Source organism: Rousettus aegyptiacus, unplaced genomic scaffold, assembly GCF_014176215.1.
Source record: "Rousettus aegyptiacus isolate mRouAeg1 unplaced genomic scaffold, mRouAeg1.p scaffold_m13_p_1, whole genome shotgun sequence".
In the NCBI taxonomy this organism is placed as follows: Eukaryota; Metazoa; Chordata; class Mammalia; order Chiroptera; family Pteropodidae; genus Rousettus; species Rousettus aegyptiacus.
Window position 1 is genome coordinate 180,008,947 of NW_023416284.1, and position 13,325 is coordinate 180,022,271.

The following is a 13,325-nucleotide window of genomic DNA, read 5'->3' on the forward strand; positions in this document are numbered from 1 at the left end:
CTGCTGAGCGCTGAAAATGTGTCTGGTGTGAGCAAGGAGATGAGTTTATGACTTTTATTCTATTTCGGTTATTCGGAACTCGAATTTAAGTAGCCGCATGCGACTCGTCGTCACCGTGTTAGAAGGCACAGCTGTATACACCGTAGAAACACTCACTTATAAAAAACACTTTTATAAGATTTGGAGATACATTTTGATTTTCCTCTTTTTCATGAGCACATTAGAGCGAAAACTCTGCCTCTTAGATGAATGTCATATTTCGTGTGATTAAATGCCAGGATCGTTATTAAGGCAAAATGTAGACTTCCATTCCTTTAAGACTTTCTCTAAGCCATAAGTAACCCGAGCGTCACTGTGCGTAAATATCCCAGGGCCTGATGCTGCTGCCTTGGAGGCCCCCAGGTGTGTGTGCATGCACTGATCAGACCAGACCTCTTCCTCAGCGCCCGGAAGTCTGCTTATGAATGCCACTGGGGCGTAGATGCGGGCTGTTCTAGCTGAAGCCACCACATTCACATGGAATCAGACCAGGATGCGGACTATCTTATTAATTTGCTATTTCCATTTCCAGAAGGTCAGCGCACCGGACATCCTGCAGCCTCTCAGTCAAGAGAGTCCCAAACGCCTCACCCTCCCTGTTTTGAAGCAGGAAGATCTCCCGCCCCGTCCAAAGCCCGGCGCTTTGTTCTCAGGAGGCTTGAGACAGGTGAGTCTTCTCTTGTGTCCTTGACGCATGAGGTGGGGTTGTCCTCAGTCCTGGTCAACGTGGTCGTCGGGTTGGATTGGTCAGCACGAGTAGTGGCAGGAGGAACCGGAGCGTGACGGCAGAGCTTGGAGGTTAAATAGTTTCCTTAGTTAGATTGGGGTGGGATCCGGGAAAACCTCGCTCGGCTTCAATGGTGGTTGTCCTTTTTTACATCTTATTGCAAACGTTTTTATATATACAGGGAGTAATTGAGAATAAATAATGATGTCTTTGGACGAGAAGGTTTTCATTTTGATGAAGTTTAATTTATCACATTTTTATGGTTCTGTCTGTCTTGGCTACTTACAAGTCATGAACATATTCTCCTATATTTTCTTCTAGAAGCATTATGGAAGTTTAGCTTTTACCTATAGGTCTTGATCCAGCTCATTAATTTCTGTGAATGTCATATAGTAGATTTTCAGGTTCATTTTTTCTCCCTACATGGATACCCAATTATTCTAGCTCCATTTGTTTAAAAAAAAAAAAAAAAAAAAAAAAAGACGCTTATTTCTCCATTGACTTTGGTGTCTTTGTGATAAAAACTGTGGGTCTTTTTCTGGGTTCTCTATTCTGCTCCACGGATCCCTTCGTCCTTCCTTATGCCAACAGCACACTGTCCTGAGCGCTTCCCCCCGCCCCCCGCCACCCCGGTATCCAAAATGCTGTGCGTGCACCTCTGTGTGCTTTCCTGGGACCAGAATTGGGCCCTCCAATGCAATTATGCAAATGCAGCTCACACAAGTCCTCTGAGTCCTCTGGCGGTCCCTGGCCTGGGGCACACGGCTCCATCCCTGAGGATGCTCAGCAGCCGCTTCTTGGATGCTGTGAGAGTCCGGGCTGGCACAGCCAGATTTGCAGTCAGGAGATTCGGAGAGGCTGTGTTAGGATGGCTCAGCCCCCGCCCCCAGGACTAGGTGTGGTTTGTACTCGAGAATAGATCAGAAAGGGCCAGTACTGAGGATACAGTTTCCTGAGGTCCAGGCAGGCACAGATGACTCCAGAACTTTCTCTCCTATGGTCGAAGCCTGTGGTGGGCTTGAGACAGGTAGGCCACAGAGAGCTGGCCTCTGGGAGGCTTTTCCAAGGCTCACGGGGAGTTTTGCCTCTGCCCCAGGTGACCAAGGACCCAAGGCATCCAGTCAGCTTGAGCCTTTATAAGGCTGACCCCAGAGGCTGCACCTTTCAAGAGCCCATGGGGCGCTTCCCCTGCACTGCCTGGGGGCCCACCAGGCTGGACTCTAAACTCCTTCAGGCCCAGAGTCATGTCTTTGCACAGAAATCAGCATGTGGGCAGAGACTCGGGCCAAGACCCACCCCGCAAATGGTCCACGGGGTCCCACACAAGCTCCCCCTCGCCCCAGCCGCTACCACGTTCCCTGCTCGTTCACTCGTTCGACACGCTGGCCGCTTGCTGGCCCGCGAACAGGTCAGGCTCACGCTCGCCTTGGGGAGTTTCTGCTGCAGTTGCCTCTCCCAGGCACAAAGCTCATTCCGTCCCTTCTTTCCTATCTTTGCTCCAAGGTCACCTTCTCAGGGCACGTTCTGCTCCCACTGCCCTTACTTGCTCCACGTTTATTCTTGTTCTTATCACCGGCTACAGTTATGCAAGTGGCTTATCTGTCGTTTATTGTCTATTGTAATTTCCAAGCACCCAGAGCAATGCCCGACACTTAAACAGCGCTCAGTAAATATTTGTGGAAAGATTGGATCAGTCCTTGTCCTCACTAGCATTTATTGAGAGCCTATTATGTACTAACTACTGAGCGAGGTGCTTGCCCTCGCAGTCATTCCCGGTGACCTTGTCAGTGGATGCCGTTATCCCATTTCACAAATGGGAAAACTGAGGTTCACCACGGGGTAAACCTGATTCAACCCTCAGGACACCCTGTGAGCCAACGAAGCCCAAGCATTTTGAACTATCCCACGGGACCAGTTGACCTCTTAAACTGAGTGGTTTTCTTGACTCCACCCCCTGGTCCAGCTTCACTCGAGGCTGACCCCCACCTAGAAAACCTTTACGAGTGAGTCAGGGGGAATGGCGTTAGGGTGAGGCGATGCGGGCGAGAGTGTTCATCTCGCTCAGACCGTTTTTTAAGATAGTTCTTCCAAACCACAGGGCAGATTCAGGAAGACTGCATTCCCCCTTTCTTCCAAAGTCTTCTCTGCGTTGTGCCCTTAACATTTATCATCAAGAGGCTGAATTATTATGCATTTAATCCTAACTTTAACCCTCAGACCGAAGCAGTGTTCGTTTGAGGGAAACTAAACTCTCACAAAGCAAATAACTGGTTGTTGCTTCTTGCCCAGAGATGTTGGTAACCCTGAGAGGTATTTATATTCTCTGAGAAATAGGAACTTGGAGCTAGAAAAAGCTTATTACATCTCTACTTATTACAAAAGTAGAAATACAAACGAGTAGTAAATAGGGGAAACACTCAACCTCCCAAGTACTTAAATCAGTGCAAGATTAGAGCAAGCCCTATTTTGGGACCATTTTAGCAAATTTTTTAAATGGTACAGCTCGGTGTTGGCAAGCGTGTGGAGAAGCAGACATTCCCACAAACCACTGAAGTGAATCGGAGGGCAATTAGCAATATATATCATAAAGTGCATGTTCTCTTTAATCCAGCAATTTTAAATACTCTTTAAAAATTATCATGCATGTGGCCGAAAATGCGTGTACATGGATGTCCACGGCAACATTACTGATAACTGTTTTAACTTTGAAAAATTGGAAATAACTCTGGGGAAGCAGGAAACTTGCCTCTACCTTTCAATGTTCTTTTGGTTGGTCTAATAATCAACTCCACATGAGACAGATTGACCAGAGAAAATAACCAAATTGAATTCCATACATGGACGGGAACCCCACATTCATGAGAGATTCAGAGACCCCACATATGTGAGAGATTCTGAGACGGGAAGGGAGGTGAAGCATGTATAACATACTGAGCTAAGGGCGAGGTAAGGACACGTGGGGCTTTAAAGGGGAGTACGGTCACCGCAGGACAGATAGACAGATACGCAGTAGTTGGTCGTTTGCCCTGGCATAGAGACAAGCCGAAAAGGTTACCTCGGTAATTTCTCATTATGGGCAAGGCTGCGAATTTAAATTCGTTCAGGTAGTTTCGAGGGGCAAGAGTTTCTCTTGAGCCTGTGAGGTCTCTGTTGCCTTTAGCTCAAAATTATCCTCATACGACAGAAGCCTATCTTGGGGTGACTTGTTCTGAATCCTACATAACCAAATGTCCAAAATACAGCAATTGTTGAATAAATTATGGTACGTTTATTCAGAAGAATATCTTGCAGCAATTAAAAATAATGTGTTTGCAGAATATTAATATGGAAAATATGAGATTACAAAGTAGTGTTATATAGCAGCGCATACTTGTGCAAATTGAATGATCGACATGCAGAATAACTGAAAGGATTATACCGAAATGTCGACCCTGGAGTGGTGGAATTATGCCTTTTTCTTAAAATTTTTTTTTGGTTCTTCTGTGTTTTCCGCATTTGCTCACTAAACCTGAGCCTCTCTGCCATCCACCTGTTCTTGGTGATCAGGACTGACTTTTTTTTTTTTTCCTTCAGTATAGCTGTGGTTTCAGCTGACTCCTTGCTTTCTGCCTTTGTAAAATACAAGGGCATCGGACCTGGCTTACAGTCATAGTAGATAATTCGTGACCTTCAGGGAAAGTCACCAAATGCTCCCTTGCTGGCCTTCCTTAGGCAGCTCTTTGCTTTTACTCAGATTTACTTTTCTTTCGAACCCAGACGGCACCAGCGGTGCTAATAAATAAATCAGGTCGAGTTCTTAGTTGCTCTCCTGGGCCACGACCTGTTAGCTGCCTTCATTTGCTGCTCAAAGATTCAGTTCTGGCTTCCTGGGGAGATGGAAGCAGAAAGCCCTCCCAGGGCAATGGTGGTAGAGTTATAAGGTCATCTCAGAGGCGATGCGATCGACCGAAGGGTGTGTGCTCGGCTGTCCTCTCATTATGAGCTTGTACTTTCCCCGGCTAGGCAGATGCAACGGTTAAATTACCCGGAGACACCACCGTCATCTGAATTAAGAACCCAGGTCCACTTCCAGCTCTACCTCTGATCTGCTATGCAATTTTCGGGTGGGTCTTAACTCGTCTCGCCCTCTGCTTACCAACTTATGACATGAAGGATGAGTCGTTACAGCGCTTCCTGGGTGCAGGGTAATTCTGGGCGCCCAGCTGGATGAGCCAGCTGCATGCCCGCCCCTTACTGGGCGCCCAGCTGGATGAGCCAGCTGCATGCCCGCTCCTTACTGGGCGCCCAGCTGGATGAGCCAGCTGCATGCCCGCCCCTTACTGGGCGCCCAGCTGGATGAGCCAGCTGCATGCCCGCCCCTTACTGGGCGCCCAGCTGGATGAGCCAGCTGCATGCCCGCTCCTTACTGCACCTGGACAGCTGTGCACGCGGCAGGGCAGACCTGACGCCCGGTGCGAGCACGCGGAGCTCCGGTCTGCCCTGTCATGTCACCAGCCACAAATGCGCCCCCAGTGCCGGCGGTCGTGATCCCGATGTGTTTCTCCGGGCGACTCAGTTTCCTACTCTCCGCAACCACCATTTCACACCTCCTCCGGTCTTTTCAAACCTTCTTCCGCATTCTTCCTCCTCATTCTTGACAAAGAAAGTACCCTTCCTACTTTAGGACAGAAGCAGAGTCATCTTGGAGTCCCTTTAACCCTCTCAATGCCGAAATTAACATCCGGAGTCCGCACCCAGCCTGCTCTCCTTTCCCTCCCAAGCAGCCGAAGCCATCGCCCCGATGACACTTGGGGTCCCAACTGCTCCTCTCCCATCGTTCCCCCCACTGAGAGTAAAGTGCCTTTTCCCTCTGCGGTTAGGGAGAACTCTCCGCTCGCCCCTTTTCTCCACGTGGTCTCCTCTCAGGCAGCCCACGCCTTCTGCAGAGACTTCCTGCCCATTCGCTTTGATCTTCACCCTCTTGAACACTTACTCCTTCATGCTGTCTCGCCGCTCCATGCCTTTCTGAGTCTGTAAAATTTAAAAGTTGTGTGCCATTCTAACAGTTCTCTGCAGGTAACATCTGTGTTGGCGGGGAACACCTTGCAGAGCCAGCGACTAGGTGTGCTGGGGTTGGTTGTATCCCTGGCCTTAGTCAGTTCAGGTTTGGGTCTCTGATGAGTCCTTGGTTTGAATTTTATCTCTCTAATGAAAGAGAAAGCCCCAGGCTTTCTTCTTAGTTTCTTTCCAGCCACCTGATAAGGAAGTCAGCGGGCTCCCTGCTTCTATAGAGTCAGCATTGAGATTGGGTGAATATTTATGCGAATTGAGTAGTAATTAGGCCATTTGTTCTGTCTTTTAGGCACAGGCACTCCATGCTACCTGTCTCCATCATCTAAGCTTAAAGCGCCCGAACCTATGAGGGCAGTTCTGATTTTCATTTCAGGGCCCCGTAAGAATGTAAACACAACATATTGTCTTTGAAAGCTGCATGCTTTACATATGTTTGTTCCAGTAACTCCTCGCCATAACCCCATGAGACCGGTATTAATTTTTCTGTTTAGATTTTGACACAGCCAGTGAGTAGCAGGGCCAGAATTTGAATCCCGCTCTCTCTGAGTTCTAGTCACGGGCTCTCAGCCCCACACGATGCTGTTTTCCACATGGCTGTTCCTGCCATGGATATTATCCGCCTTCAGAGAGTTATCTTACAGAATGGCACAGGAGACAGTCCACTTCATCCCAAGTGATTTGTGTAAAGAATAAGATGGTGTCACCTTTACTGCTAGGCCAAGACTGTATCTGGGCACGGCAGGACCTTCTGAAGATTCCCCATCTCATTAGGACTGAAGATGTGGCAAATTATAAGTCGGCGTGTTATTAATTTAACATGAGTCAGGATGCATACTCTGTGAATTTTGATTTATCTGATATCTTGAAATCAGAACGGAAAAAGAATTGATGTTAGTGAAGTAATTTGTTATATCTGTCATTCTTGATTTCAGGGAAGTTTAATTAGCATTAACAGCACCTGTACAGAGATGGGCAATTTTGACAATGCTGACGTCACTGGAGAAATAGAATTTGCCATTCGTTACTGCTTCAAAACCCATTCTTTAGAAATCTGCATTGAGGCCTGTAGGAACCTTGCCTATGGAGAGGATAAGAAGAAAAAGTGCAATCCGTAAGTGTTTTTTTCTAAGTTTTGACGTAAAATGATAGATACATTGATTCCAAAGTTTATGTGGAAAGTCCAAGAACAAGCAAGGCAATTGTAGAAAAAAAAAAAGATTAAAAAGTAAAAATACGTATCAAGAATTATTATTAAGCCGTAGTAATTCCAACGACGTATTATTGATGCAAGGCTAGATAAGCAGGTCGATAGAGCAGAATCAAATGCCCAGATACAAACCTCAGCATATAAGGGAACTTACATAATCAAAAGGCTATTAGAAATCAATGCAGAAAAGATGTACTTCAATAAATGGTGTTAGAAAGTTTAACTGTCCATATAGGAAAAATAAAATTAAAATCCTGTCTCATACAATCCGTAAACAGATTAATGTTTTTCCAACTGATAGATATGAAATGGTATCTCATCATTATTTTACCATGCATTTTCCTGATTACTAAAAAGCATGAGCAACTTTTTATATACACATTAGCCACTTAGGATTTCCCTTCTGTAAACTTCCTGTCATCTGAAAGATGGCAGAGTAGGAAGCATCAGGAATCCATCTCCCCACACAGACAGTGATTGCCCTGGCAGAATCCATCTGATGTATCTATTTTGGAACTCTGGAGTCTCTGAAGGCTTGCAACTTCCAGGGGCTCTGATGGTAAATTGGGGTTAATATCGGTCAGCTGCAGCTCTTAGCACAGTAGCAGCTACCCATCCTCGAATCCCGACCTGCAGGCGGGCAGCTGTGCATGTGTTCCTGGAGCCTCTTGCACACAGCTTGCAGGAGCCAGGGTGGGCAGAAAGGATTCTGTCCTCCATTTCAGGGATCTGTTCTCTGATTGCTGCCTCTGATCACAGAGGTACAGACAAAGAGACATACAGCCATAGTTGTGCTCACCTCCTCCTCTGGCTGCTGTGATTTCTAGAGTGTTTAAAGTCCTGGCGCTCTTATTAGTGTCCCTTTTTCATTTTTCGCCTCTCGGAAGCCAGGTACTACAGACTAGGACATTCAAAAGCAACTGCATATGCAAGGGGAATTAGAAGGTGACCATGCTTGCCTCAGAAAAACCTGAGAAGACCTTCGGTTTACACCTCAGGCTGATCTTTGGCAAAGAATCCATAAACAAAACACTGGCAAAGGGGGAGGATCTGATTTCCGGAGTTAACACATTGTTAGACGTAAATGTCCAGTGTTCAACAAAAATAACGAGGCATGTAAAGAAACAGGAAAGTATGACCCATTCAAAGGGAAAAAGTAAATCAACAGAAACTGTCCCTGAAAAAGATCCGATGGCTGGTTTACTAGCCAAAGACTTTAAAACGGTGTCTTAACGATGCTGAAAGAACTAAAGGGAGATGTGGAGAAAGTCGGGAAAATGATGTACGAACAACATACAGAGATAGGAAACCTAAAAAGAAACCACAAAGAAATTCTGGAGCTGAAAACTATAATAACTGAAATGTAAACTTTATTGGAGGGATTTAAAGGCAGGTGTAAGCAGGTAGGAGAATCAGTGAACCGGAAGATAGGACAATGAAATGTATTGAGTCAGGAATAGAATGAAAAACGATTGAAGAAAAGCAAACGGAACCCAAGGGACCTGTGGGGCATCATCGGGCAAACTACATACGCACATGAGAGTTTCAGAAGGAGGAGAGAGAACTAGGGGCTGAAAGAATATTTGAAAGAAAAAAAAAAACAGCTGAAAACTTTCCAAATTTGATGAAATACATGAATATAAAGATCAAAGAAGCCCACTAAACTCCAAGGAAGATGAACTCAGAGACCCACGTAAACAAACTTTGAAAGACAAAGACAGAGAATCTTGAAGGCAGCAAGAGGAATTGGCAGAATGGATGAAAAACATAGGCTCCAACTGTACGTCATCTACAAGAGACTCACCACGTAGCCAAAGACACAAATAGAAGATATTACATGCAAGTAGTAGCCAAAAGAGAGCAGGGGCGAAATACTAATATTAGACACAATAGACTTTAAGTCAAAAAAGGTTACAAAAGATAAAGGACATTATATATTAATAAAAGGTTTAATACAGCAAGAAAATAAAATGATAAACGTCTATGCTTCTAACAACAGACCATCAAGCATATGAAGCAAAAGCTGACAGAATTGCAGGGAGAAATAATTCTGCAATGATGCTTGGAGCTGTGCATACTACACGCTCAGTAGCAGCTAGAACTACCTGTCAGAGGTGGATGAGGAAACACAGGACTTAACACAATAAACCAATGAGACACATAGCTGTGTATTTTATCATTATGACGCCTTAAGCTATGCAGGTATATTTTATATGTCTTACGTGCGTGAGATCTGATAACGATCAGCAATTTAAGAGTAAACGAACCTTGAGGAATTGGTGACGGTGAGCCCGGAGGAGTTTCCCTAGAAGTTTGACTGACAGGGAAGAAGAGGCTTGAGACTGTCGCTTCAGGAAGGACCCAGATCGAGGGGGGTGGGGGACCGTTTTTTTTTTGCTTGGGGAAGGTTTTAAGCCTGTTCCCAGCCTGTGGGGGCAGGGCCTGGACCAGCGGGGCCGTGGCCATCAACGCAGCGGCCAGGGGAACCAGGACGGGCGGTCCTGGGACCTGAGTGGAGGGATCAACCTAGAACAGGATTTGCGGGGGCCGGGGGTGGGGGCGAGTGCTGGCGGAGAGTTCACCCTGCCAGCCGAGCTGTGGGCTACAGGCTTGGCCCAGAGGGCTCATGAACGCAGGGCCCCCCAGCAGCCGGGAGGGCAAGCATGGAAGCCACACGAGGGAAGGGTGAAGTGTGAGGCATACACTTCCCGTTTCCACTTTCCGTGCTCGGCGGAGGGAGGACGAGCTGGCACATGGCCTGTGCATCCAGGTAGATCAGAAACTCCGCCTCCCTGGAGCCCCGAAACGGCAGGTGATGAGCAGTGAGGATTGCTCAGGCCTCGGGCGTGAGGGAAGCAGCCGAGCTCCCACCCCCGGGAACGTTCCAGAGGATGGTGGCCAGACTGTAAACAGAACCTGCGTGCCCAGCACTACCATTGTTCACTGCCAGTGCTGGCCCCTGGGCCCTTTCCCTCAACCCCCCAGCTCGGCAGGAAGCAGAGTGCAGAAAACGCTGATGTGTCATTCTCTTCCTCCCGAACCTGCGTCCCCGCCCCCCTGAGCCTTCACCCCCTGTCTGCCTTTGGCCACTAGGTATGTCAAGACCTATCTGCTGCCTGACAGATCCTCGCAGGGAAAACGCAAGTCTGGAGTCCAGAGGAGCACGGTGGACCCAACCTTTCAGGAGACCTTGAAGGTATTTGCTGGACAAATACTCATGTGCTGAGTTCCCCCGTCCCGGGCTGGGCACGCGGGCCAGAGTTCACAGGATGAGTGTTCCAGACTCTTGAGTCAGTGAAATGTAAATGCAGACGCTTATGTGTTTCTGCAGGGCTCTGTCAATCAGTGGCAAGGTGGCAGAAAATAAATTTCAGCCTTTGTACAGGAAAAGTGCAGAGTCTGCTGGACTCGAGGCCGGCTTTTGATTAATGATTTCCGAGAAAATGGTGAAAAAGAACCTGGCTGCCTCTCAGTTTTTAAAACTGATTTCTCTGCTGCATTTTTGTGACTATCAGAGAGACATCTTATAAATTAAACTACCGCGTCACTATCTTTGGAAAAGTGCTCCTTTATTATAATAGGTGGCAAACCCAGGTTTGTTCTTATGTTAAGGGGAAAAAAAATAGTCATTTTATGAAAAATAACTCAAGAGGAATTATTTGGGTTTCACTTTCTTTGGTGCTAAGAAATACGATTTGTGGTTTAGGGCCAATCGAAGATGGGGGACTGCCTCGTGCTGGGATTCAGGGCGGAGAGTTGGAGGTGATATGTAAGGTGTTTGCAGATAGCGGGTGTGGGAGGCCCCGAGCTGGGAGGACTGTCCCGACTCATGGAGATGTCCCCAGTCGAGGCTGGGAAGCTCAGGGATCTCATGTGTCAAGACTGTAAAGCAGAGGCTTTGTTTGACTTCCTTGGCGAGAAGGGGCACTTGGGAACTCCCAGCCGGGGACCGTCTGGGCGGCTGGCACAAAAGTCCCCTTCGTTAAATAATAAGAGCCATTGTTTTCTGTGCCCTTGCTATGGTCAAGTGCTTTACATACTCCTGAACTAGGTATTAGAATCCTCGCTTACCAGCGGGGAAACCGAGGCTTAGAGAACCCACGGTGGGCTGGCAGGCCTCAAAATGTGTGTGCACAGGGATCCCCAAGGGATTTTTAAAAAGGAGTAGATTGCGATTCAGCAGGTGTGGGTGGGGCCTGGGATGCTGCCGGCCTGGGGCCACTCTAGTAGCAAGTGACCAGAGATCGGTCTTCGGATGGTTTTGCTCACGTACCTGCTAGAGGAATTTTGAGAAGCAATGTGCCCCCTCGCACATTTTAAGTTGGCATCTAAAATTGCTCAAAAGTTTTTACAAGGTATTTTGCTCCAAATAGAGGTAGATAAACATGTCACGTTTTATGAAATGGGGTAAAATTGAGGATTAACTACATTTTCGATAAATATGTAATTATACGATTTGATTTTTAAAAAGTTTGCCTTATTTGAAACACACGCAGAATCTCAAAGAAGTCACCTAAAATTTTAATCTGTTGGTTTTCTCCAATACGTTGTGAATATTTTGGTTGCCCTGGAAAACTTCGCAGAAACACTTAAAAGTATCAGCGCCCCTAATGTAGTCTAAATTCAGCACAGCCCGACACAGGCTTCACAGAAATGCGTGTGAGACGGCAAAAAGGGACGTTGGGGAAGCTGAGCAAGGATCAAGAGTTCCGCAGGAGCCGGTATTTTGAATCACCCCTTCGTTTAGCATACTGGGGGTTCACAGCACGCGGGGCAGGACGCCGGAGTGAGGTTCCGGGTAGAAGAACCGTCTTCTGCCAGGTTTGAGAACAGTGCCCACGTGACAGCTGAGACTCTCGAAGCCGATCCGAGCAGAGAGCTCCTCGGGACATCCGTCTGCACTCCCGCTCAGCCCGCGGGAGGGAGGCCCGGGTGGCCGGGGAGTGCGGCCCCGGGAGCCCAGGCTGACCGTCTCTGTCCCGCCCTGCAGTACCAGGTGGAGCCTGCCCAGCTGGTGACCCGGAGGCTGCAGGTGTCCGTGTGGCACCTGGGCGCACTCGCCCGGAGGGTGTTCCTTGGAGAAGTGATCATTCCTCTGGCCACGTGGGACTTCAAGGACAGCACGACACAGTCCTTCCGCTGGTATCCGCTCCGGGCCAAGGTGATGTCTGGTTTGGACGGAGCGACCCCACCCCCACCGTGAGACGTTTTCAAAGGGATCCAAGAAAGGAAACCTACCTGGGAAACCTCGGACCCAAGACAGTTGGGCACACTTGCCAGGCTGTGACTTCCTAGGGAAGTCGGGCCCTCCCGGGGGGTTTGGCTGAGGGATTTCTACCTGCTCAGGTTTGTTCAGGTCCCTGAATGGCCTTATCCTCAGTGGAGCCCACACACAAGCCTACATCGGGCTGGGTGTTCAGCTCTCCCACGATGGCCTGACCCTTTCCCCCAAATTCCGGGTCACTCAGTGTCGGAGGAGGTGGCCCCCGCCTCCTCATGAGTCTGTAGGCCAAAGTCCCCACCTGCGGCCAGTCAGTCCTGCAGGCTAGAGTGTGTTGTTTCTGAAAGCCCCACCCCAGCCACACCTGCGACAATGGGTGAGAATGACTGGCCCGGAGGCTATAGGGCCATCGGGCTGGCAGTGGTGGCCCTGGCCGGCAGGACTTCCGTCCTGCCCTGGCAGAGCCGCAGAGCTCAGGGCGGGGTGGGGCAGGTCAGGAGGAGCTGGCTGGGCAGTGGGAAGGGAGGCCGGGGGGCGGGGAGGTTAGCATTTCTCGGGGCGGCTGCTTTGCACACGTCTGTGCCGTGATCCAAGGCTGTGAGGGAGCGACGGGGGAGGAAGCTTGGGCTCCAGCGTCTCCTAAGAAATGGCAACAGAAGGCGGCAGCTCTACCTGCGAAAGTCCCGCAGAGGCCGAGTCTTTACCTGGCCTGGACCAGGTCCCACCATGTCTCCTCTCTTTACCGCTGAAGCCCGGGAGGCGATCGGTCACGACGCCTTGATCAGAAACGGCGCCACATTCTGGCCACTGCGGGGCCAAGCCCAGGGTCCGCTCCCACGCCTCCCGCCCTCTTCTCTCCGGGGGTCTGCCTGGCCCCGCCACCCACACCCGGCGCCCTGCCCTTTCTTGTCTCAGAGCCCCGGTTCGTCCTCAGACCGCCACTTGGAAACCCCCTTGGAAAGCCGCCTCCTGTCCAAGGCCTGCCCGAGACGTTACTTAAGTCGTACCTCCTCCATGAAGGCCTTCCCGATTTTCCCGGCCAGATGAGGTCTTCCGCGGGATCCCGTACTGGGGGTGCC

The 13,325-nt window shown here is 48.9% G+C and overlaps 1 protein-coding gene across 4 annotated transcripts in view; it reads left to right on the top strand.

The window, feature by feature from the left end:
* The window catches only part of SYTL3 (synaptotagmin like 3), a 69,103-nt gene that overhangs the window by 50,311 nt on the left and 5,467 nt on the right, over positions 1–13,325 (top strand). For 3 of the 4 annotated variants that reach the window (XM_016152705.2, XM_016152706.2, XM_016152709.2), the window contains 4 exons: positions 572–706; positions 6,751–6,929; positions 10,119–10,221; positions 12,016–12,186. In XM_016152705.2, the coding sequence (XP_016008191.1) occupies positions 572–706; positions 6,751–6,929; positions 10,119–10,221; positions 12,016–12,186 (588 nt within the window). The remainder of the gene's footprint in view (positions 1–571; positions 707–6,750; positions 6,930–10,118; positions 10,222–12,015; positions 12,187–13,325) is intronic. The other variant, XM_016152707.2, reaches the window with a different exon arrangement.